This window comes from Myotis yumanensis, unplaced genomic scaffold (assembly GCF_028538775.1).
Source record: "Myotis yumanensis isolate MYYU_CA2020_CCGP unplaced genomic scaffold, mMyoYum1.0.hap1 SCAF_3, whole genome shotgun sequence".
Lineage (NCBI taxonomy): Eukaryota > Metazoa > Chordata > Mammalia > Chiroptera > Vespertilionidae > Myotis > Myotis yumanensis.
The window spans coordinates 59808048-59830609 of NW_027223754.1; the positions used below are offsets into that span (position 1 = coordinate 59808048).

At 36.9% G+C, this 22562-nt stretch overlaps 1 protein-coding gene across 3 annotated transcripts in view; it reads right to left on the reverse strand.

Annotated features, from left to right (window-relative positions):
* The window catches only part of UCHL3 (ubiquitin C-terminal hydrolase L3), a 53347-nt gene that overhangs the window by 10743 nt on the left and 20042 nt on the right, over nt 1-22562 (reverse strand). For 2 of the 3 annotated variants that reach the window (XR_011470757.1, XM_070408933.1), the window contains exons 3-6: nt 21134-21290; nt 20358-20443; nt 18490-18537; nt 1018-1209 (exon numbers count right to left, since the gene is read on the reverse strand). Coding sequence is in view for 2 of the 3 variants with exons in the window: in XM_070408933.1 (XP_070265034.1) it covers nt 1018-1209; nt 18490-18537; nt 20358-20443; nt 21134-21290 (483 nt within the window). In the remaining variant the exon portion in view is untranslated. The remainder of the gene's footprint in view (nt 1-1017; nt 1210-18489; nt 18538-20357; nt 20444-21133; nt 21291-22562) is intronic. The other variant, XM_070408934.1, reaches the window with a different exon arrangement.

Below are 22562 nucleotides of genomic sequence, written 5' to 3' on the forward strand. Positions count from 1 at the left end.
AGGGAGGAAAGAATGTTTGACACCAATTTTTCTTTAAGCATTAAACATTATGTGTAATCAGACTTCCTCTGGCTTCGAAAGTCATGATGATTTATAGAAGTGTCAAGTTTCTTATAAGTGTATGGCATATACTAATCTCTCAGATTTAACATCTCTAGGTAGGCTCAACCAATCCATAGTTATTGCCACTAACAGTCTAAAACATCAGAAAGACAAGAGCTGTAGTTGCTGAAACCTGCAGTTTATTTCAATTATGAAAATAATTAGAATTCCATCATCAACCTCAACATTTAAGAAAATTAGCAAGATTATAAGAACATATATACACACTTTTAAATAGTTTGCTAATATTATCTACTCAAGAAGGAGAAATCCTAAAATTTGTGGGAAGCCTACATCAATTCACAAGGAAAAAACCTTCGCCTCTTACTTGGAAAGATGTTCTTTAAACTGAATAGGCAGGGAAGATTGGATCAAGATTAAACCAAGTACCTGAGCCACCTCAAGAAAAAATAGCTTAGATGAAACACCCTACACCATGAAGTATTAGATTAAGGATAGAGTAAGTAAAGCACCCCAGAGCATGACAAGAGCCTAAAGTCATGTTTAGAAACATGAAAAAAAAAGTAAGAAATGGTATAGAACTCAGAAGGTACACAGCATTTGTTGACCTGAGTCAACTAAATGAAATCAGAAAGATGAAGGGTAAAAGAATACATATTCACTTTAATGAATGATAGGAACGTAAACATTATCATGAATGTTAATTAACACTCATCAAAAGGCAGGCATTCTTGCATTGGTAGGATATGAAGTGGAAAGATGGATTTCACCAAGGCATTGGTGAAAGTCAAGCTAGACTGCAAAGCATGGAGGTATGCTTGCAATCTTACTGGGAGAGAAAACTAATGGTTGAGTGAACCAAGAGAAAAGCATTTTGAAGACTGAAGAAGTTTAAGGGAAAAAATGGACTGCCCTTGTCACTGGAAGAAGAGATGGAAGATTGGCTACACTTACAACAGAATGGAGACCCAAAGATGGTAGGCGCAAGAAGGGTCGCCAGCGACGAAGACGGAGAGATGGACTGGTAGCCTTTGCAGGGTCTACATGGTTACGTTTGACCCAGGGCAGGGATGCATGGTGACACAATGATGAGGCCTTCGTTCTGCAGTGGCTACAATGAGGCTGTGATGAGGATGGCGAGGAGGACTACATAATTAAAAAAGAGAACATTTTACTTAGACCACGTTACTTGGCAATCATTTATTTTTAAAAGCAACGTATGGTCATACTTGTATTTATGTGGTCTAGCACTTTTAATCAACCATAATCTAGAAAAAGACCATAAATGAATATTGATTAAAAGCAGGTAAAGTGGAAATATATAACCAAGGTATCAGGGTATATGCCATAGGTTCTGTAAGTGCACATCTAAAATATTTACATATCCTCATATGCATAGCAGACTGGTGGAATTGATTATTCAAATTCTCTAGGAACAAAATATAGGCTGCAATTTAACTGTTTGATCACTCTGATTAATAAAATCTGCCATGAAATTTCCTTTCTTAGTTGGACAAGGCAAATAATACCTCTTTTGTGTGTGTGTGTGTGTGTTTTAACCTGCTCCCTTGAGTATATACCTAAGAATTCATCCAGGGACATTTGACTGAATTGAAATAAATAGGGACAGTATTACACGTGTTTCCTAAAGGAGTGAAATATTACTAATCAAAGCCTTCTTTTGAAAAACAAACAAAAAACACTCAACATCTTATCCAGCTAGATGTTCTGTTATAGATAGTATTTTAGAGAAAGCTTGATAAATGACAGTACAAGTTGAAAGTGGAACAGCAGGCATCAAGGAAGAAAGAAAGAATAATCGACTTGAGAGGTTGCCAGCTCTAGTCTCGGTGACTTTGGGTAAGTCATTTCACTTCTTGGAACCTCAATTCCCTTGTTTATAAAGTGAAACATTTAGTCTTGATGATTTACTACTTTTCTTCCAGCTTTAAAAAAATCTGAGAATTTAAAAATTTTAATTATATGAAATTAAGTCATATAATTTAATACTGTAAAATACTGCAGAGCATCATAAATGGCACTTTTTAAATGTATTTTTTAAAAACAACATATGAGAACACTCAGTAACAGGCATACAATGATATTTTATTTCTTTTTTGTCTGTGTTGTTTCTACCTAAAGCAGATTATATTGACATTTCCTGAATAGAAATCACTGAATAAAATGAGCAAGAGCTCTTGTCTGGAAAAAAAAAGCACCCAGCTGGCATGGCTCAGTGGTTGAACGTCCACCTATGAATTAAGAGGTCACAGTTCGATTCCCATTCAGGGCACATGTCTAGGTGGCAGGCCTGATCCCCAGTGTGGGACTTGCAGGAGGCAGCCAATCAATGGTTCTCTCTCATCATTGATGTTTCTATCTCTCTATCCCTCACCCTTCCTCTCTGAAATCAATAACATATTTTTTAAAAACTTACTAAAATGGAATTATATCAAATTGTTTTTAAAAAAGAAATATACACGAAATATGTAACATAGTATCTTCTTCCTTCGGCTGACAAGTTAAATGGAAGCAATCATGGCCTAACAATAGTATTAGTTAAAATATGTATCACTTATTTTGTGCCAGACACTCTCTTAAGCACTTTATATGTATTAGTTTATTTAATCTCCCAGTAACCCATAGGCACTATAATTATTCCCATTTTACAAATGAGGAATCAGAGTACATAGAAGTTAATTAACATGTACAGGGCACATTACCAGTACATGGCAGGGCTGGGATTCAAACACAGGAAATCTGGTTCTAGAATCCAATGCTCTCAATCACTGTGGTGTACAGCCTAAGTGGCCAAGAGGAAGATTTTCATACTAAGTTACTAGACCACATTCTAATGAGGGGGGAATCCTCTTAAAATTAGATATTTTGAGAGTCACCCTTTGATACACCAAGTACCATAAAAGACAAATCTGGCTCAACAGTTATTCATTAAATGAACATGCTTGTGATAACTAACTTTTTATGTTAATCCAAATGAAAACTTTGTAACTGTTACTCCAATAAATAACACCAGTCAGTACATGAAATAAAAAATATTAATTTAAAATAGCATGAAAAAATTAAAAGCACTTATTACCATAATGAGAAGAAGCAGTAAGTCCTTGCTTAGTGATAATGGATTTCATTAACCATGACTTAGTCTCTTTAGGAAAATGAAGGGGATTTCCCTGAATACTTTGAGACTCATTCAACTCTGAAAATTCTATGATCCTACTTAGTACTTTAAAAAATATATATGTCTTTATTGATTTTAGAGAGGGAGGAAGGGAGAGGGATAGAGATAGAAACATAGATGAGAGAGAGAGAAATTGATTGGCTGCTTCCCACATGCCCCCTACTGGGGACCAAGCCTGAAACCCTGACTGGGAATCAAACCAGGGACCTCTTGGTTCATAGGTGGACGCTTAACCACTGAGCAACGCTGGCCAGGCCTAGTTAGTACATATTTTTATTGATTTCAAAGAGGAAGGGAGGGGAGAGAAATATTAATGATGTGAGAGAATCATTGATCGGCTGCCTCCTACACAACCCCTACTGGGGATCAAGCCCACAACCCGGGCATGTGCTCTGACTGGGAATCGAAACCTGACTTCCTGGTTCACGGGTTGACACTCAACCACTGAGCCACACCAGCTGGGCAGTTGGGCTATTTTAAAAGCAGCCCAAGGATTTAGATGACCTGCCCAAAGCCATAGAACTAGTGACTGTCAAAGCCAGAGGCAAAACCCATAGCTCCTGGCTCTAATTTCAGTGTTTTCATTACACACAAAACCACCCACCCACTAGCAGTCAAGTAATTTAATTGATTTGGAGGCAAATCTATTAATACTTCTATCTGTAGACCCCAACCACTATTCAAATCTTTCTATTTTTCAAACTTATATTTAGTTCAGAAACAAAAAACACCTTGGTCCTAAAAGGCCAAATTATTATTCCTTCACCATTAATGTGCATGTCACTTTGTACATCTATATATATAAAAGCCTAAGCGACCAAATGACCAGTCGCTATGAGGCACACTGACCACCAGGGGGCAGACACTCACCACAGGAGCTGCCCCCTGGTGGTCAGTGCATTCCCACAGCGGGAGTGCCAATCAGCTGACCTACCGGCACCAGACGCAGAACTCACAGCTGGCTGCCACAGCCCAAAGACCGCAGCAGAGAGGCAGTGACCCTACTAAGCGGCAGTGGCGGCGGGAGATGCAGTGAAGCCGGGATGAGCAAGAGTGGCAGGCAGGAGCAGCAGGCAGTGTTGGACTGCCGGTTTCAACCTGATCCCTGCAGGCTATGTCAAGGGACCCCACCAGTGCACGAATCCATGCACTGGGCCTCTAGTGTAAAAATAAGTCAACAACTCTTTAACCTGTTCAATAATAAAAAAAAATGAGAAATGCCATGAAGGCTAAAAATTAATGAACTGAACCTTTAATAAAAAGGTGGGGGAGTGTGTCTGTCTACCAGATGTACCAGTTAATAATGCAGACTTTTTCCAATAGATCGAGTTACACATATGTTGATATATATGTGATTTGATATGTATGCTATTTTGTTGCATTGACAGCAAGCTTCAAAACTTCATATGTCAAATTTGCTGAAGGTGTTAACATCATAGATATTTTTACGCTTAAAAATGTCAAATTTTGTGCCAAAAAAAGAGCATTTGCGGGAAGTTTTAATTCATTACTTTATTATGAAGAAAAAGTTATATACTTCGGGAAGCTTATGGTGAACATGCTCCATCTCAAGATACTTGTGAACGCTGGTTTAAACGCTTTAAAAGTGATGATTTCGATGTGAAAGACAAAGAATGTCCAGGTCAACCAAAAAAGTTTGAAGACCAATAATTACAAGCATTATTGGATGAAGATGCATGTCAAACTCAAAAACAACTTGCAGAAAGTTTAAACATTGCTCAGCAAACAATTTCCGATCGTTTACAAGCAATGGGAAAGATTTTAAAGGAAGGAAAATGGGTGCTACATCAACTGAACAAAAGACAAATGGGAAACTGAAAAATCACCAGTAAAATATTGCTTCACTGTCAGGAAAGAGTCTTTTTTGCATCAAATTATGACTGGTGATGAAAAGTGATTTTGAGAATCCCAAATGCACAAAACCATGGGTTGATCCAGGTCAACCATCAACATCAACTACAAAGCCAAATCGCTTCGGAAAGAGGACAATGCTCTGTGTTTGGTGGGATCAGGAAGGTATGGTGTATTATGAGCTTCTAAAACCAGGTGAAACCGTTAATACTGATCGCTACCGACAACAAATAATCAATTTAAACCACGCTTTGATCGTGAAACGACCAGAATGGGCGAGAAGACATGGCAAAGTAATTTTGCTTCATGATGACGCACCATCACACACTTCAAAACTTTAAAGACACGTTAAAAGATCTTGCCTGGGAAGTATTAACCCACCCACTGTATTCACCAGACCTTGCTCCTTCAGATTACCACTTGTTCCCATCGATGGTACACACACTTTCTGAGCAGCACTTCAAAACATACGCAGAAGTGGAAAATTGGGTCTCTGAATGGTTTGCCGCAAAACAAGAAAAGTTCTATTGGGACAGTATCCACAAATTACCTGAGAGATGGGGGAAATGTGTAGCTAGCGATGGACATTACTTTGAATAAAGCACTTTGAATGTGTCTCTTGAAATTATCGTGTTTTCTTTGATAACACATCCGCATTATTAACCGGTACACCTGGCAAAAAGCCAACTTACTTTTCCTTCAGTTAATGTACATGCTCTGTGTGTATAAAAAAAAAAAAAAAAAGAGATTGCTCTTTAAACTATCTAATAAAAACTGAAGAATTAGAAATGCAGTAAAGGCTAAAAAGAAATAAGGGGGAGAGATCAACCAAAGGACTTATATGCATGCATATAAGCCTATCCAATGGACACAGACACCAGAGGGCATGATTGGGGGGGTGGGGGGACTAATGGGGGGAGTAAGGACCCCTATGTAATACCCTAATCAATAAAGAAAAAAAAAAAGATACAAACCTTTTTTTAAAAAAAAGGAGGCCTACAAGTATTTCTTTTAAGAAATCAAGTGTTTGCCCTAGCTGGTTTGACTCAATGGATACAGCGTGAGCCTGGGGACTGAAGGGTTCCAGGTTCGATTTCGGCCAAGGGCACATGCCTGGGTTGCGGGTTTGATTCCAAGTAGGGGGCGGGCAGGAGGCAGTCAATCAATGATTCTCTCTCATCATTGATGTTTCTATCTCTCTCTTCCTCTCCCTTCTTCTCTAAAATCAATTTTTAAAAAACTAAATATAAAGAAAATTTTAAAAAATCAAGTGTTTGATAGGTTAAATGCTTAAGTTTAAATTATTCTAAAATGCTAAAATAAAGTTAGTAGATTTAGGCTTATACCCAAAACTTTTGCTCATTTAAATGGGGAAAATCCTGTTACTAAAAAAAAAAAAAATCATTATAACCATGTAATTTCATCAATATATAGGGACAATTAGCTGATAGATACGTAAAATAATTACTGTCTTCCAAAATATACGTAACATGACTAGCAAAAAGACTAGTTGGTTTATGGGTAAGCTTTTATGTTTAGCCCGGCTGGTGTGGAACAATGGTTGAGCATCAAACTATGAACCAGGAGGTCACGGTTCAATTCCAGATCAGGGCACATGCCTGGGATGCAGGCTCAATCCCCAGTAGGGGGTGTATAGGAGGCAGTCAATAGATGATTCTTTCTCATCTATATTTCTCTCTCTCTCTCTCTCTCTCTCTCTCTCTCTCTCTCTCTCTCTCTCTCCCCCTCTCTCCCTCTCCCTTCCTCTCTCTGAAATCAACAAAAACATATTTTTTAAAAAACTGGGATAATATCTATCTTAAGGAATTGAGATGATTAGAGCAGGGTACTTATAGGGCTTAGTATAGTGCTTACCTCATAAGATGCATTCAGTAAATGCTAATTAACATCATTATAAGATGACAGACTTTCAAAAGCAGTGAAAATTAAGATGATGACAATCCATGTGAAAAAACTGAAAAACATCTCAATTCCCATTGCATTCACCCGTACATTTACTTAAAGAGTAGTAAAGACCTACACGGTAGCAACCCAAAATGATGCCCAATGTTTTCAGCAACGCCAAGTATCTCATGATGAGAGTTTTTTGGCTCAAGTACCAATAATATTTGTGGCTCTCTCGTAGAGAGCAATGTGCACTTTCTTCACAACACCTTCTTTCATTTACAGGGTAGAAATGGAAATAAAATACTGAAAATAATAAAATTCAATGCTTTAAAAGAATTTTAGTTTCTTATTAGATGATCATTAGAAATCATGATTCCTTTTACTGACCTGTTGATAAAATAATAAACTTGATGGTGACAAATTTAAATTATTTCCATGTACTTTCAGTGGTATGTCTTTTCAGATGTTAGAAATACCACTGAATCTAAAAAATGATAGATGGAAAGGAAAAAATCAGGAACTTCTCTAGGGCTGCCAGATGCTATGAAAAGAAGTAAAATTATGATGTGTAAGCGTACGTGAGGATATGGATGTGTGTAGATATGTGAGAACATGTACACATATATAAAACTATTAGTTTAAAATCAAAATTCTAAATTCTAAATGGATTTCTGTAGACTTCAAGTAAATTTCAAGTATAATACACTGCATTACACAAAATTTAAAATCCAAATTTAAAACAGGAAAGTAAAACCAGATTCATGCAAAAGATGCAAACTTTCCTACAGAGTATCCATATTCAGTTGGCAAAGATGTCAAAGTAAAACATGGGCTAGATATCAAAATACACAAAATATCACTACATAATCCACGGAAAATTTGTATAATGGCATATTTCTTCATTTTGCTCAGTTAATAAATCAAGATGCCCACAGGTTTCGAGACATTCTTGATATTTTTCCCTAATGGTTTAACAATTGTGTTTTCTCACTTCAATTTACAATTCTCCACATAAGAAATCGCTGTTAATACAATGACCTATATCTGGAAATGTTACATTAAACAGAAATGTTATTACTTTTTAAATCTGAGAATAGCCCCAAGTAAGATTCTCCTTTACTACAAATGAAAGAAAAACAAAAACCTTAATTCCTAACATAATCTCTGCTTTGGAAAGTTGTGGTTTAAACCAAAACAAACAGAAAAACCCACCATCCTCAGTTATAACCTCGACTCTATTTTTATCGCTGAAGACATTTTTAGATGGAAGAGTTACATCTAGTCAGATATGTAAGAGTAAACTGATGAGTTCAGTCTAAGAAATCTACTTTCAAATATTAAGTTTAATATCTCCATTTTCAAATCAGATATTGGAAGAGAAAAAAAAGGAAAAGATGAAGAAAGAATAAAAAAGAAAAAAGACCCTTTTGATCAATTTCAGGACAAAACATTTGTTAAGGAAGAAAAACAAAGTGTAAACAGGATGTAGTAGTAGTAACTACATTCTTAACTTTTCAACAACCAATTTAATCCATTTACACATCATTATTTAGTGATATGAGATAAAGAACTGATCACATGCATGGAAAAAGATGTCAGTGTTCTGAAAGAGAGGAATTAAAAGAATCATTTCAATATTTTCCCTTATAACTAGTCCTAATTTGTACTCCATCTTTCAAACTGAAGTCTCCCACTCAACTCCACACATACTCTAAACATACACATATTCAAGGAATGATATGCAGAAGCAATGACAACAATAAAAAAAGATAAAAGAGAGACAGGGGCAAAAGGTGCAAGAATAGGAGTTCCAGAGCATTTCTCAATTTTAAGAATGAGGTTGCCCAAAAAAGATTTCCAGTAAGTCTTGTTGGAATGGTGTGTGGAAAGTATATGGAAAAAGAAGAAAAACCAGAAAGTTGCAATTTCAGACTTCTTGACAAAACTGGACTATATAGCTTAAAATGCATGATACTTTCATCAGAGTTAATTTACTATTTCCATCTGATTCTCCCAAGATAAGCAGGAACTTAAATTCCACATTATACAAGAACTAAGTTTCTTCTTAATACCTTCACAGTTTCTTCCAAAATCAAAGAAAGAAGAAAATAAATCCCTAAAACAGGAAAAAAAATGTGAGCATCTTAACTCCTTGTAACGCTAACATAATTGAAATAACTAAAACTTATACTTCAGAGTAAAATGAAGCCATGCAAACTATACTTACTGGTATATTACACATCTAATGAAGATAAAACTTGATCTTATGCCCACCCCCTCTGAAAATTTGCATTGACTGGGCAAAAAAAGCCAACTAAATACACACAAACACAAACACATGACTTATCTTTAATTGTGCATACATCTACAGGGTGGAGCAAAAGTAGGTTTCCAGTCGTTCATATGAAAAATAATATAATAATTAATAAGAATGTGTTTTGCATAATCACAGCTATAAACCTACTTTTGTCCCATGCTGTATATGAACACATACTTGAAATCAGAATATACCCATTGCTTACCCAATAGTCAAATAATCCTTCTCTTATAGGATAATACTAACCAAAATAGACTACACATTTCATTAAATTAATTACAATTTCATGATTTAAATTTATTTCATAAACTTTTACAAAGATCTTTGAAAGATCATTAGCAATCAAACATAATATTTCCCTCTATCAAACAAGCCAAAATTTAAAATCTAAAAATAGAATTAAACACTGGCAAGGTCTATTTTTGAGGCTACCTCCACTGAAATAAGAGATCCCTGAAGACACAAACTATGTTTTATTCAGGTGTACATACAGCTCCTAACACAGTACCTGGCATAGTAGGTGCTCAAACAGGTTCATTAAATGAAAGACAATTTCATATTATTTAACAAGAACCTTAAATATGTTCATTTCTTTGACTCAAGGTAATTCTACCTACAAGAAACTACCTTAAAGAGAGATCTTAGAATGAGTACATGTATAAATAAAGATATTCAAGGAAGTTATATTTTTAACTTGAAAATGAAAACAATTTAAACATCAAAAGTTAAGGAAATTATGCCCCGCTGGTGTGGCTCATGGTTGAGTGTCCACCCAAGAACCAAGTGGTCACGATTCAATTCCTGGTCAGAGCACATGCCCAGGTTGTGGGCTCAGTCACGGGTAGGAGCATGCAGGAGGCAGCCATTGATGAAGTTTCTCACTCATTGATGCTTCTATTTCTCTATCCCTCTCCCTTCCTCTCTCTCTAAAAATCAACTATATATAAACTAAAAGTTAAGGGAATTACAAAGTAAATTATGGTTCATTCACATGAGAGTATACAGCCATGAAAAATTATTTATGAAGAGGTTTTGATGAAACAAGAAAATGCTCATGATAAAATGTTAAGAAAAAAAAAACCCACAAAATTTTGTGATCTCAACTGTTTTAAAAATGAATTTTGAAAAGATTCAAACTAAATAAAGTGCTAAAAGTGTGTTGTATTTTTTTGCTACCTTTCCCATATTGGCATACTGTTTTTAATTTAAAAACAGAAATAAAATAATTGTGCCCGTTTCTATTATTTTTCATTACAAATTGACATGGAGGTTCCTGAGCAGATTTACCTTTTTTTAAAGCCAAATAAACAATAAATCAAGAGATTTCTACTTATAGCTGGGTTAGCTCCTAGATTAATACAAACAAATCTCAAAATTTAGAAACTGCTTTTTAGATAAGTATCAATGAAGTAAAAGTAAAGTCTGAAGGCAAATAAAATATCCTTTTGGATTTCTTTCCTTGCCTTCATATTTGACTTGAAGATTGCTTCCATTTTCTATCATTGATCTTTGTTCATAATTCAAAAATATACTTACATTTTAATTTCCTCATATCCCATCGTTTTTATCTTTCCCATCTTAAATGAAACATAAAAGCAGTAACTTTCAGTATAAGTTAATGACAGTGGAGAGCTACTGTCCAAATTTCTGAACAATCATGGTGGAATAGGGAAAAATATACAATAAACAATTACTCTATAGCAGCACGCTGCTAATCCTCCTAAAAGACTACTGTATTTTGGTGGCTCAAATTACTGATACCTCATTTAGTCTACGAATCTCTACATACAATAAGGCTCCTGCCTATTCCATTCCCATGAATGTGTTCTGAAAGAGAGCATCAATGATGCCAGTGATGAATGCCATTGCTACTGCACTGTTATTATTGCTTCACTTCCTCTGTCCACTCCTTTATCACCCACATGCCCCAGGATTTCATTGTGGTTCACCACTATTCTCCCTCTATAGAATTATCAAGGTTCTATTACCCAAATACAAAAGACTAGATATCTCCCCAGAGCTTTAGACTCCATATCCAATTCTACCCAGATGACCCTTAAACTCAATATACTGAGTACTAAACACACCATCTTTGGCAGTTCCTTACTGTCTATAAAATTCTAGCTGCCCTTTGATTTGACTTCATCCTTTTTGGTTTCATCCTCTACCACTCATATCCATTTTTCTGAATGCCTAGTAAAATAAAAGTATGACTTAATTTTTATTGAAGGCCCATTATATGCCAGGCACTGTTCTAATTACTTTATGTGATTAACTCATTACTCTTCACAGCAATTTCATAAGTAGATGCTATTATCTCCATTTTATGCATGAAAGTACCATGCCTAAGCTACTCAGCAGTGGAGTCAGTATACAAACCTACATCCTATGCTCCTTACTTTTACACTATGTAATGTCTCATAAGTGTCTATATATGCCAAGCACTGTCCTGGGTTGTCAGGTGAATGACAAACAAAGGTGTATGCCCACATGGGACTCATATTCTAGTAAATAAAAAGAATAAACAAAGAACAGAAGAATCAAATTATTAAAAAGCACCAGAAAGAAAATAAACAGGATTTTATAACAACAAATAAATTCATAGTGGACATACCTAACAATGATGAAAGAAAGACTCTTTGAAAATTACTTTTAAGATAAGACTTAAGCATGAGAAGGTGCTGACTATGCAAAGAGGAAGGGTATATAGAGAAGATAACTTGGTCATTAGAAAAAACAAAGATGGGCCTAGAATATAATAATCTATATTTCAACGTGGCTCAATGGTTGAGAGTCGATCCATGAATCAAGAGGTTACCGGTTTCATTCCTGGTCAGGGCACATAACTGGGTTGCGGGCTCGATCCCTAGTAGGGGGCGTGCAGGAGGCAGCTGATCAATGTCTCTCTCATCCATGTTTCTATCTCCCCCCCTTCCTCTCTCTCTAAAGTCAATAAAAACTTTTGTTTGTTTGTTTTTAAAAAAGAAAGCACAAAGATGGTGTTATGGACTGTATTATATTGCCCTAAAATTCCTATGTTGAAGCCCTAACCCCCAGTGTGACTGTATTTGGAGAGGGCTTTTAAGGAGGTAATTAAAGTTAAATGAAAGCAGAAGGATGGGCCCTAATCTGACAGCACTGATGTCCTTATAAAAAAAGAGAGACCTTTCTCTCTTTCTCCCCATGCACAAAGAAAGGCCAGGTGTGCACACAGTGGAGATGGCACCTGTCTATAAGTCAGAAAGAGCGGCCTCACCAGAAACCAACCCTGATGGCACCTTAATATTGACTTCTATCCTCCAGACCTGGGAGAAAATAAATGTTTGTTGTTAAAGTCGAGTCTTCAGTGTTCTGTTATGGCAGCCAAGTAAATAAAAACAAATGTGAAAAACCTAGATATTTATGGAAAATGACAAAACCAGTGTGCTAGCATATAGAAAGCAATGGAGATAATACTCAAAGACTTAAGCACCTAGATGTTAGATCAGTGATGGCAAACCTTTTGAGCTCGGCGTGCCAGCATTTTGAAAAACCCTAACTTAACTCTGGTGCCGTGTCACATACAGAAATTTTTTGATATTTGCAACCATAGTAAAACAAAGACATATTTTTGATATTTATTTTATATGTATAATTGCCATTAAACAAAGAAAAATCAACCAAAAAAATGAGTTTGGGTGTCACCTCTGACACGCGTGTCATAGGTTCGCCATCACTGTGTTAGATGGACCAGAAATGAGATGATTATCAAAATAGTTCCTGCTGCAGGAGTTTTAAGCTGGTTAAGTCTGGATTTGGAAATGTATGATGTGGTTTTTCTTCTCTCAGTGACTTGGAACCACTAAAATAAAGGGGTGGACAAAAGTACATTCATAGTTGTTCATATGGAAAAATACACAATACAAGAATAAATTCTGTGTTTCACGTACTCACAACCGTAACCCTACTTTTGCCCATCCCTGTACAGTGACTAGAATTTAACAATCTATATCCCACAAAACAGCCCCACACAATAAAGAACTGAAACTTTCCAAAAATGTAAATAGTGCCCTATTAAGGAATAAAGGCTAATGAATATGTTTTCTTTACTAAGGGGCTTACGAAAAAACAAGATTTAGCCTTTTTTTTTTCTTTTGGTAGTTATTACACCACTAAGGATAGTTCTGAGCCAATTCTGGTGAATTCCTAAATGTGTTGTGTCTAGGTGCAAGGAATGGTGTTGGATACTTTGGAGAAAGCCCAAATGAATCAGATACCAACCCGAGGCCCAAGAGCCACAGTAAGAGTGATATGACACCACATTTCATCAAAACTAAGGCACCACTGGTTATAAGATGTATAATTTATGTTATAAAATGATAACATAAGGGAATTCCACCAAATAAATTATGGTGTCAACTATAAGACACATCCTAATTTCAGAGCTGCTAAAATGTGAAAAAAAATATACATCTTTCCCTGGCTGGGTGACTTAATTGGTTGGAGCATTGTCCCATACACCAAAGAGTGGCGGGTTTGATTCCCGGTCAGGGCCCATACCTAGGTTGCAGGATCAATCCCTAGTCGGGATGCATACGGGAGGCAATTGATCAATGTTTCTCTTTCACATGTATGTTTCTCTCTGTCTTCTCTCCCTCCCCATTCCTTTCTCTAAAATCAATAATATCCTCGGATGAGGATTAAAATAAATAAATATATATCTTAAATAAATGAAAATAGTTAAAATGCAAATAGTAGGAGTCATATAAAAGAGTCTGTAGAAGGGATGGATTGCTTCATGAAGAAAGTGGTATTTAAGCCCAATCTTAAAGGGCAGGTAGACCTAGGAAGACTAGAGATTGAAAGAAGGAGTATTTTTAGGAAGAGGGAATTGCAAGAGGTAAAACACAGCAACAATAAAGTGAGTGATGGCTAGAGAGAAATAATTAAAAAGAAAACACTGTTGAAAAACTGGAAGGGCCCTAACCGGATTGGCTCAGTGGATGGAGTGTCGGCCTGCGGACTAAAGGGTCCCAGGTTCGATTCCGGTCAAGGGCATGTACCTTGGTTGCGGGCACATCCCCAGTATGGGGCGTGCAGGAGGCAGCTGATAGATGTTTCTCTCTCATCGATGTTTCTAACTCTATTCCTCTCCCTTCCTCTCTGTAAAAAATCAATAAAATATATTTTTAAAAAACTGGAAGGACAAGGGTTAAGCAAAGTTTGTATAAAGATAGGCAAGGAGGCTAAAGAGGCTGAATATTAATACACTAGAGGCCCGGTGCACAAAAATTTGTGCACTCGGGGGGGAGGGGGGACCCTCAACCCGGCCTGTGCCCTCTCGCAGTCTGGGACCCCTCGGGAGATAACGACCTGCTGGCTTAGGCCTGCTCCTGGGTGGCAGAGGGCAGGCCCAATCCCTAGGTGCAGCCCCTGGTCGGGCTCAGAGCAGGGCTGATTGGGGAGTTGGGGCACCGCCCCCTGTCATGCACAGAGCAGGGTGGATCGGGAGGTTGTGATGCCACCCTCAGTCACGCTCAGGGTAGGGCCAATTGGGGGGTTGGGGCACTGCCCCCTGTCACACTCAAGGCAGGGTCGATGGGGAGGTTGTGGCGCCACCCCCTGTCACGCACAGAGCAGGGTCGATCAGGGGGTTGGGGAGCTCCCCCCTGTCACGCACAGAGCAGGGCCGATCAGGGGGTTGAGGAGCTGCCCCCTGTCACTCACAGAGTAGGGCCGATAGGGGAGTTGGGGGCACTGCCCCCTGTCACGCACAGAGCAGGGCCAATCAGGGGGTTGGGGAGCTCCCCCCTATCAGGCACAGAGCAGGGCTGATCAGGGGGTTGGGGCGCCTTACCCTGTCACGAACAGAGCAGGGCGGATAGGGAGGTTGTGGCCCCGCCCCCTGTCACACACAGAGCTGCAGGGCGATCAGGGGGTTTGGACGCTGCCGCCTGTCACGCTAATCCCGGTGCCGGGAGGCCTCGCGGCTCCGCTGATCCCAGTGCTGGGGGGCATATTACCCTTTTACTATATAGGATAGAGGCCTGGTGCACAGGTGGGAGCTGGCTGGTTTGCCCTGAAGGGTGTCCTGGATCAGGGTGGGGTTCCCACTTGGGTGCCTGGCCAGCCTGGGTGAGGGGATGATGGCTGTTTGCAGGTGGTCACACCCCCTTCAGGGTTGGGGTCCCGCTTGGGTGCCTGGCCAGTCTGGGTGAGGGGCTGATGGCTGTTTGCAGCTGGTCACACCCCCTTCAGGGTGGGGGTCCCACCTGGGTGCCTGGCCAGCCTGGGTGAGGGGATGATGGCTGTTTGCAGCTGGTCACACCCTCTTCAGGGTGGGGGTCCCCACTGGGGTGCCTGGCCAGTCTGGGTGAGGGGCTGAGGGCTGTTTTCAGGCTGGCGGGTGACTGAAGCTCCCAACCTGTCCTTTTTTTCTTTTTATTCTGGGCCAGCTTTAGCTCTGAGGCTTGGCTCCAGCTCTGAGGCCTCGGCTGCTGAAAGCAGGTATCTGGTTTGTCTGGGTTCTATAATCGAAACACTGTTTCAACTCCAGCTCTGAGATCCCGGCTGGCTGAAAGCAGGTTTCTGGGGTTTTGTTTAGCTTCTATATTTGTAACAATGTTTCAAACTGCAAGCTCAGAGGCCGGCAGCGGCAGGTGGGGAACGTTGGCTTCCTCCGTCACTGAAGCAAGCAAGCCTCATGTTTGCTTCAAGCTGCCTGGCTGCCGGCCGCCATCTTGGCTGGCAGTTAATTTGCATATCGCCCTGATTAGCCAATGGGAAGGGTATGGGAGGTAAGGCTAATTACCATGTTTCTCTTTTATTAGATAGGATATGTTTGGGTAATGGTTAGCAAATGTTTTTTTTTTTGTTTTTTTTTTGCCCCAATACACTTTATGGTTATAACATACACCAAGAATGGGAGATGCGAAACTCGCAGAAGAGATTAATTCTTGTGGGAATACAATTTGAAAAAGCCATCTAGAATATCCTAACTTCTCCATCCACCTCACCTTGAGAATCATTTAGGGAATCCCTAGAAAATTTCAGTAGCCAAATGATTCAGGTTATATTTCGAGAAAGATAATCCAGCACAATTGTGTAAAAATGAATGAGAATTAGAAAAAACATTAAAGACTGAAAATTTACATAAGCAGCTGATTTTCCAGGCAAGAAGTTAAACAAATTTAAATTACATTAGTATTAGTGGGGAAATGTATGGTAGACAGGGAAGAAAATGTATAAGACACAGGACAATAAACTCACACAAGAATATGTGCATTCTAAAATATTGGTCATTCAGTTTAGATCCGGAAAAAGAGAACATTATTTAACATGAGGCAATAAAACTGTAATTTGGATAAAGCAACTAAAAGGTGGCAAGAGAAGTATCCTAAAGACATTTTTTAAAAAGTAAACAAGTATTAAAGCATTTGGTTCCTTTATTACAAATAACTGTTTTCATAGTTTACAAATCTCATGCTGATCATCATCATTACTAATTTTAACCCTATAATTTTTTTTCTTTGGTTAATCCTCATAAGAGGATAATTTTTCCCATTGATTTTTAGAGAGAGTGGAAGGGGTGGGGGGAGTCACAGAGAAACATCAGTGTGAGAGAAACACATCCACTGGTTACCACCCACAGGCGCCCTAACAGGATCGAGCCTGCAACTGAGGTATGTGCCCTTGACCAGAATTGAACCCGAGACCCTTCAGTCCACGAGCTGATGCTCTAACCACTGAGTAAAATCAGCTAGGGTTTAACACTATAAATTAAAATTAAAAAAGCAAAGCATACCAGGATCACATAAAGCAATTAAAAAAAAAACAGAGCATTTCATTAATTTCCAGTCTGGAGCTACTTAGACATTCTTTGCGTGCATGTGTGTCTGTATGTATGTGTGTCTGTGTGTAAACAGTCAAAAAAACAAAAGTCCACATTTCTGAAAGCAGAACCTGACAGCAACCAAGAAGGTATGATATAATCAGGAAGAATTAGTGTTAAATTCCTAAATGGTTTTATTATAAACATTCACAGTTATCCAGTTTAATCTATGAAAAATTGGTGTTATACTATAGTATCAAATTGTTGTCTCCTTAAAAAATTTTTAGTAGTAGGAATATTTAAGTTCACCATTTTTAAATCAGGTATTTAAAAAATATTGTTAAGACATAAAGGCAATGTCAGCTTTGTACATTAAAAAGTATGGTTTAGAGTCACACATGGGGTGAAAAAGAAAAATATCTATAATCTTCTGGTATTAAATGTGTTATAAATATACCAAATGACTTTAATTAAATTATAGTCACTTAGATTAAAATACCTCTTCACAAACTTCCCCCAAGAGTGGGAGTGTGAGGTTGAGAGAAGGAAAGAAGAAATGGAAGGAGGGAATGAGAAAAACCATTAGAATGAAACAAGGGGGTGAGAGGAGGAGAGGCAACCTAGAAGAACTAGTTAATAGGATAAAGATGGTGAAGATCATCACATTGCCCCAAACAGATTTACTGAGCAAAGAGAATGATGCAGCTTTTTGCTAGAAGCTGGGTGTGATAAAGACTCTTAAAAATTATACAAGTTACCCACCTGTACTACAGTGCAGGTATTTTTCTCAAAATATTTTCAAGTCAAAGGAATCTCACAGGGCAGTGATTTTCAAAATCACAGAATTATTAAAACATGCAATACCTATTTAGTCAGGACTATTGATCTCTCCTCCCTTAGACTTATAAATAAAAAAATGACACAAACCAACACAATAGCTGTCTGGTATGAATGAACCAAAATTAGACCTATCTTTTTTGTCAGATTGGCAAAAATATCTATTTTGGGGTGGCACCAAATTTTAGTAATTACTTTATATGTGCCATGAGATGAAAAAGGTTGAAAATCACTGTTATAGGGAAGTCACAGGCCATCAGTTACCCAAAGCAAACAACACACAAACTGAGATGGCCGATATAAATGTGCCTGTTAACAATCTGTCAAAATGTGTTTCTGTGCTACTTCGTGACTAATTTTTACATAAGAGCCAATTCCTTCAAAGGAAAAAAAGAAGTCCAATGAATTTTTTAAAACTACATGTTATATAATAACCTTGTGGTTAAATTTACACATGGCAGAGGAGTTTTGAAAAATGTGAAATACCTCAGTCTGACCTTCATGGGCACTGGTCTCATGAGTAACTCGAATAGCCTGTAATAGGAATGCAAGGTATTAATAGGGGGGAAAATGACTATATCCTACTTTTTAAATGAAAACAATATTAAATACTGATGAAACAACAAATTGAAGTAAATTCAGGAAAAGTTTAATTTGAAGTATTTAAGAATATTTAAGAATGAATTGCTGTACTTTCCAACCCACAAATCTCTGAAGACTTAGGATATTGAATATTGAATTATTTGTAATTTCCAGGTACAAGTGGGAATCCTAACTTAATTGTTAGGACTGACATTTAACACTTTGTTCAACTGAGACTAGAATGAAGTAAGCATCTCACGACAGAGATGGAAAAAGCTTAGCTCATCTGTTTCTTCAGGTTACATGCTCCTCTGCAGCTCTGGCTGTAGTTATGCTTAACCATGCAGCTTCAGGCAGCAGTTTAGAAATGTGGAGCAAAAGCATGCATTTATCAGAAGCTAGAGAGTTTAGTTTCCTGAACTTAAAAAAAATGCTCTTATAATACCCTCTATTAGCAAAGATGAAGAGAAATAGGCAAAGTAGTAAATTACAGGTGAAAGTACAATCTCAATGCATGGCAATTTAGCAATAATTATCAAAGCCTTAAAAACATGCACTGTTTGATCCAGCAAATTCTCTTCTATAAGTTTATGTATTTACATATAATTGTATATAAGTATATATCTTTATGGATATTTGCAAAGATTTAGCTACAATGATATACCTGGTTGTATTTTTTAAACAGTGAAAAGAGGAAAAAATACAATAATTTATTGGTTAAGTAAAATAGTACACAATGGAAAGCTATGCAGCCATTAAATGATGATGTCAAATATATACTTACTGGTATATAATACGTTTGTGGTAAGTTAAGTGAAAAAAGCAAGTTATAAAACAATATTACAGTGTTATCAAATATTCATTTTTAAAAAGTGTATATATATATATATATATATATATATATATACTCCCTATAAAAAATATCAATGGTGGCCACATCTCATTGGTGAGATACCATTGACTTTTGTGTTATTTCATTTTTATGTAAAATGAAGATGTTTTATGAGCTCTGCAGGTTTTTTAAAGAAAAAAAACAATTTAAAATAGTCAAATTATATTACAATGGTAAAAATAAATAATCAAATCAATAAATTTACTGGGAACAAACTCTGCGTAAAGCACTGTTCTAGCTGAGTATATATACACCACACTGCTTCTAATTTCAAAGAACTTACAATTCACTTAATGTTACCAACAGGTAGAAAGCCTAATATAATATCGTATGTCAAGTACAACTGAACAATAAATTTTAAAAAAGGTAAAATGCCTTCAAAAGAAAAACAAATTCAAAAATAATAAAATTGAAATACCATTCTAAAAAAATTTTATGAAATGGTACAATCACTTAAAACTAGACTTTGTGGCCTGTCTTCACATATGCAAAAATACTATGCTGATAAAAGAAGAAGAGTATGACCTAACATCTACCCTTAAACCTTTGTTTTTTCCATTGTCTTCAGCCTTACTCCAAATTCAGAGCATATATTTATTGGAGGGAGGGAATGGTGAGAAATAGTCTATCATAAGATATTTATAAACTTGTAAAACAAACTGCTTTTTCTCTCTCATTCAGCTCTGGATATAGAAATGAAGCAGTAGTTTATGGATATTTCAGTACTATTGCCTGAAACATAAAAAAACGCCTTTTTAATGGATGCAACCAAATCCATAATTGTTCAAAATGACAGCTTCAAGACAAACCCCCAAACTGAATCTACAATCCCATAAAACTTTGCCCACATATAAAATCAAGACAAATAGAAGGTACCGACGTCATAGTTCTCCAGGTATCTGGCTCGTTCTTCAGGGCTCATTGACACAGACTCCTCTAGGAATTTTTTCAAGGTTGATCCAGATTCTGAGAATATTAAAGAAGATAAAATTAAAAAGGCTTGATATCTCAAAGAGACTGGTATATGAAAATACTAGAAGCATGCTGCCTATTTTTCAGGTAAAACCCTGTCACTGGTAAATTAGGCATGTAAGAATATTGGCCTAAATGATAAGGCTTAAGTTGTTTGTTTCTTAAACCTCCGTTTATCAACAATATAAAAGAATGAGAAGGATTATTAGTTCTTTTAACAGTATAGGAATCCCCATTATAAATGAAAGAAGGGAGGAAAATAGTCTATGTAGTACTTTGAAAGAAAGAATTAGAGCACCACCTAGTGCTCAATAAGTTAGCTTATACTTTAAGGCAGCGGTTCTCAACCTGTGGGTAGCGAGCCCTTTGGGGGTCGAACGATCCTTTCACAGGGGTCGCCTGAGACCATCAGAAAACACATATATAATTACATATTGCTTTGTGATTAATCACTATGCTTTAATCATATTCAATTTGTAACAATGAAAATACATTCTGCATATCAGATATTTACATTAGGATTCCTAACAGTAGCAAAATTACAGTTATAAAGTAGCAACGAAAATAATTTTATGGTTTGGGGTCACCACAACATGAGGAACTGTATTAAAGGGTCGAGGCATTAGGAAGGTTGAGAACCACTGCTTTAAGGGATGAAAACAGCAGTAGTGAAAAGTTATTTACCAAAATGCATCTTGTCTTTATTGTTGGCAATAGCATGGATCAGTCCAATTGTTCCACAGGCATTGCTGATTGTTTGCTTCATGAAATATACTGACGATTTAACATCTTGTCCCTGAGATTTTATTTTTTCCTCCTCTTCTGTTCTGAATACTTCATACTATTAAAGAAAAAGCCAATAGTCAAAATATGAAAATAATATACTAAAAAGGACTTAAACATAAAACTTCAAAAATTCTAACTGTATGGGATATCTTACTAAAATACTACTTTTAAAAGAATAAAGTAGATTTACATATTCTTACTTAGAAATTTATCTATGATTATAGAGTTCTTGTAGGTCAATATACATTAATAAAGTTCTTATTTATATTTTTTAAATATTTATTTTATATATCTATTAAAAATCTGAAAAGATATAAAAAAATTTAACAGAGGTTATCTCTGGGATAAGAAATTCCTAGAGGATTTTTACTTTCTGCTTTTTATATTTCTATATAGTTGAATCATCCTATCATAACAAAATTCACACTATATTTATAAGCATACAATATTCAGAACAAACATTCACCATTATTTCTAATAACTGGTTGTAAAACCACTATGGCATAATGATGAATGTCAAAAGTGTGAGCTCTACATATGACTGCCAGAGTTCACATCCTTGCTTTGCCATTATTAGCTGCGCAGCTTTGACAAATTATTTTCAAAAGGTTAAAAATGAGTGAGGAGAAGCAGAAGGGGAGAGTAGAAAGATGACTTTATTGTTTTGTCTATAGTTTTCAAATTCCAATAGAGTAAGGAGTCAGCAAACTAGAACCAACAGGCCAAATCTGGTCAACTGCCTGTTTCAAAAGTACAGTTTTTGTTTTGTTTTTTTGTACCGTCTACATCAAACTAAAAAGTTTTTGCATACAAAGGAATCCATCAATAACATGAAGACAACCTAATGAATGGAAGAACATACAGTGTGGCCTTGACTTACGAGTTTAATTCATTCCGTGATGTATTCATAAGGAGTTGATATCCAATATTTATAAAGAATTCATACAACTCACCATAAAACAAACAAATAACAACAATCCAATTAAAAAATGAGCAAAGAACTGAACTGACACTTCTTCAAAGAGGACATACAGATGGCCAAGAGACATATGAAAAGATGTTCAAAGTCACTAATCTTCAAAGAAATGCAAATTAAAACCACACTAAGTTATCACCTCACACCTGTCAGATGGCTACCATCAATAAATCAACAAACAACAAGTGTTGGCGAGGACATGGAGAAAAGGGAACACTTGTGCATTGTTGGTGGGAATGCAGACTGGTGTAGCTACTAGGAAAAACAATATAGAGGGTTGTCAACAAACTAAAAATGTTACTGCCTTATGACCCAGTGATTCCACTTCTGGGTATATATCCGAAGAAATCC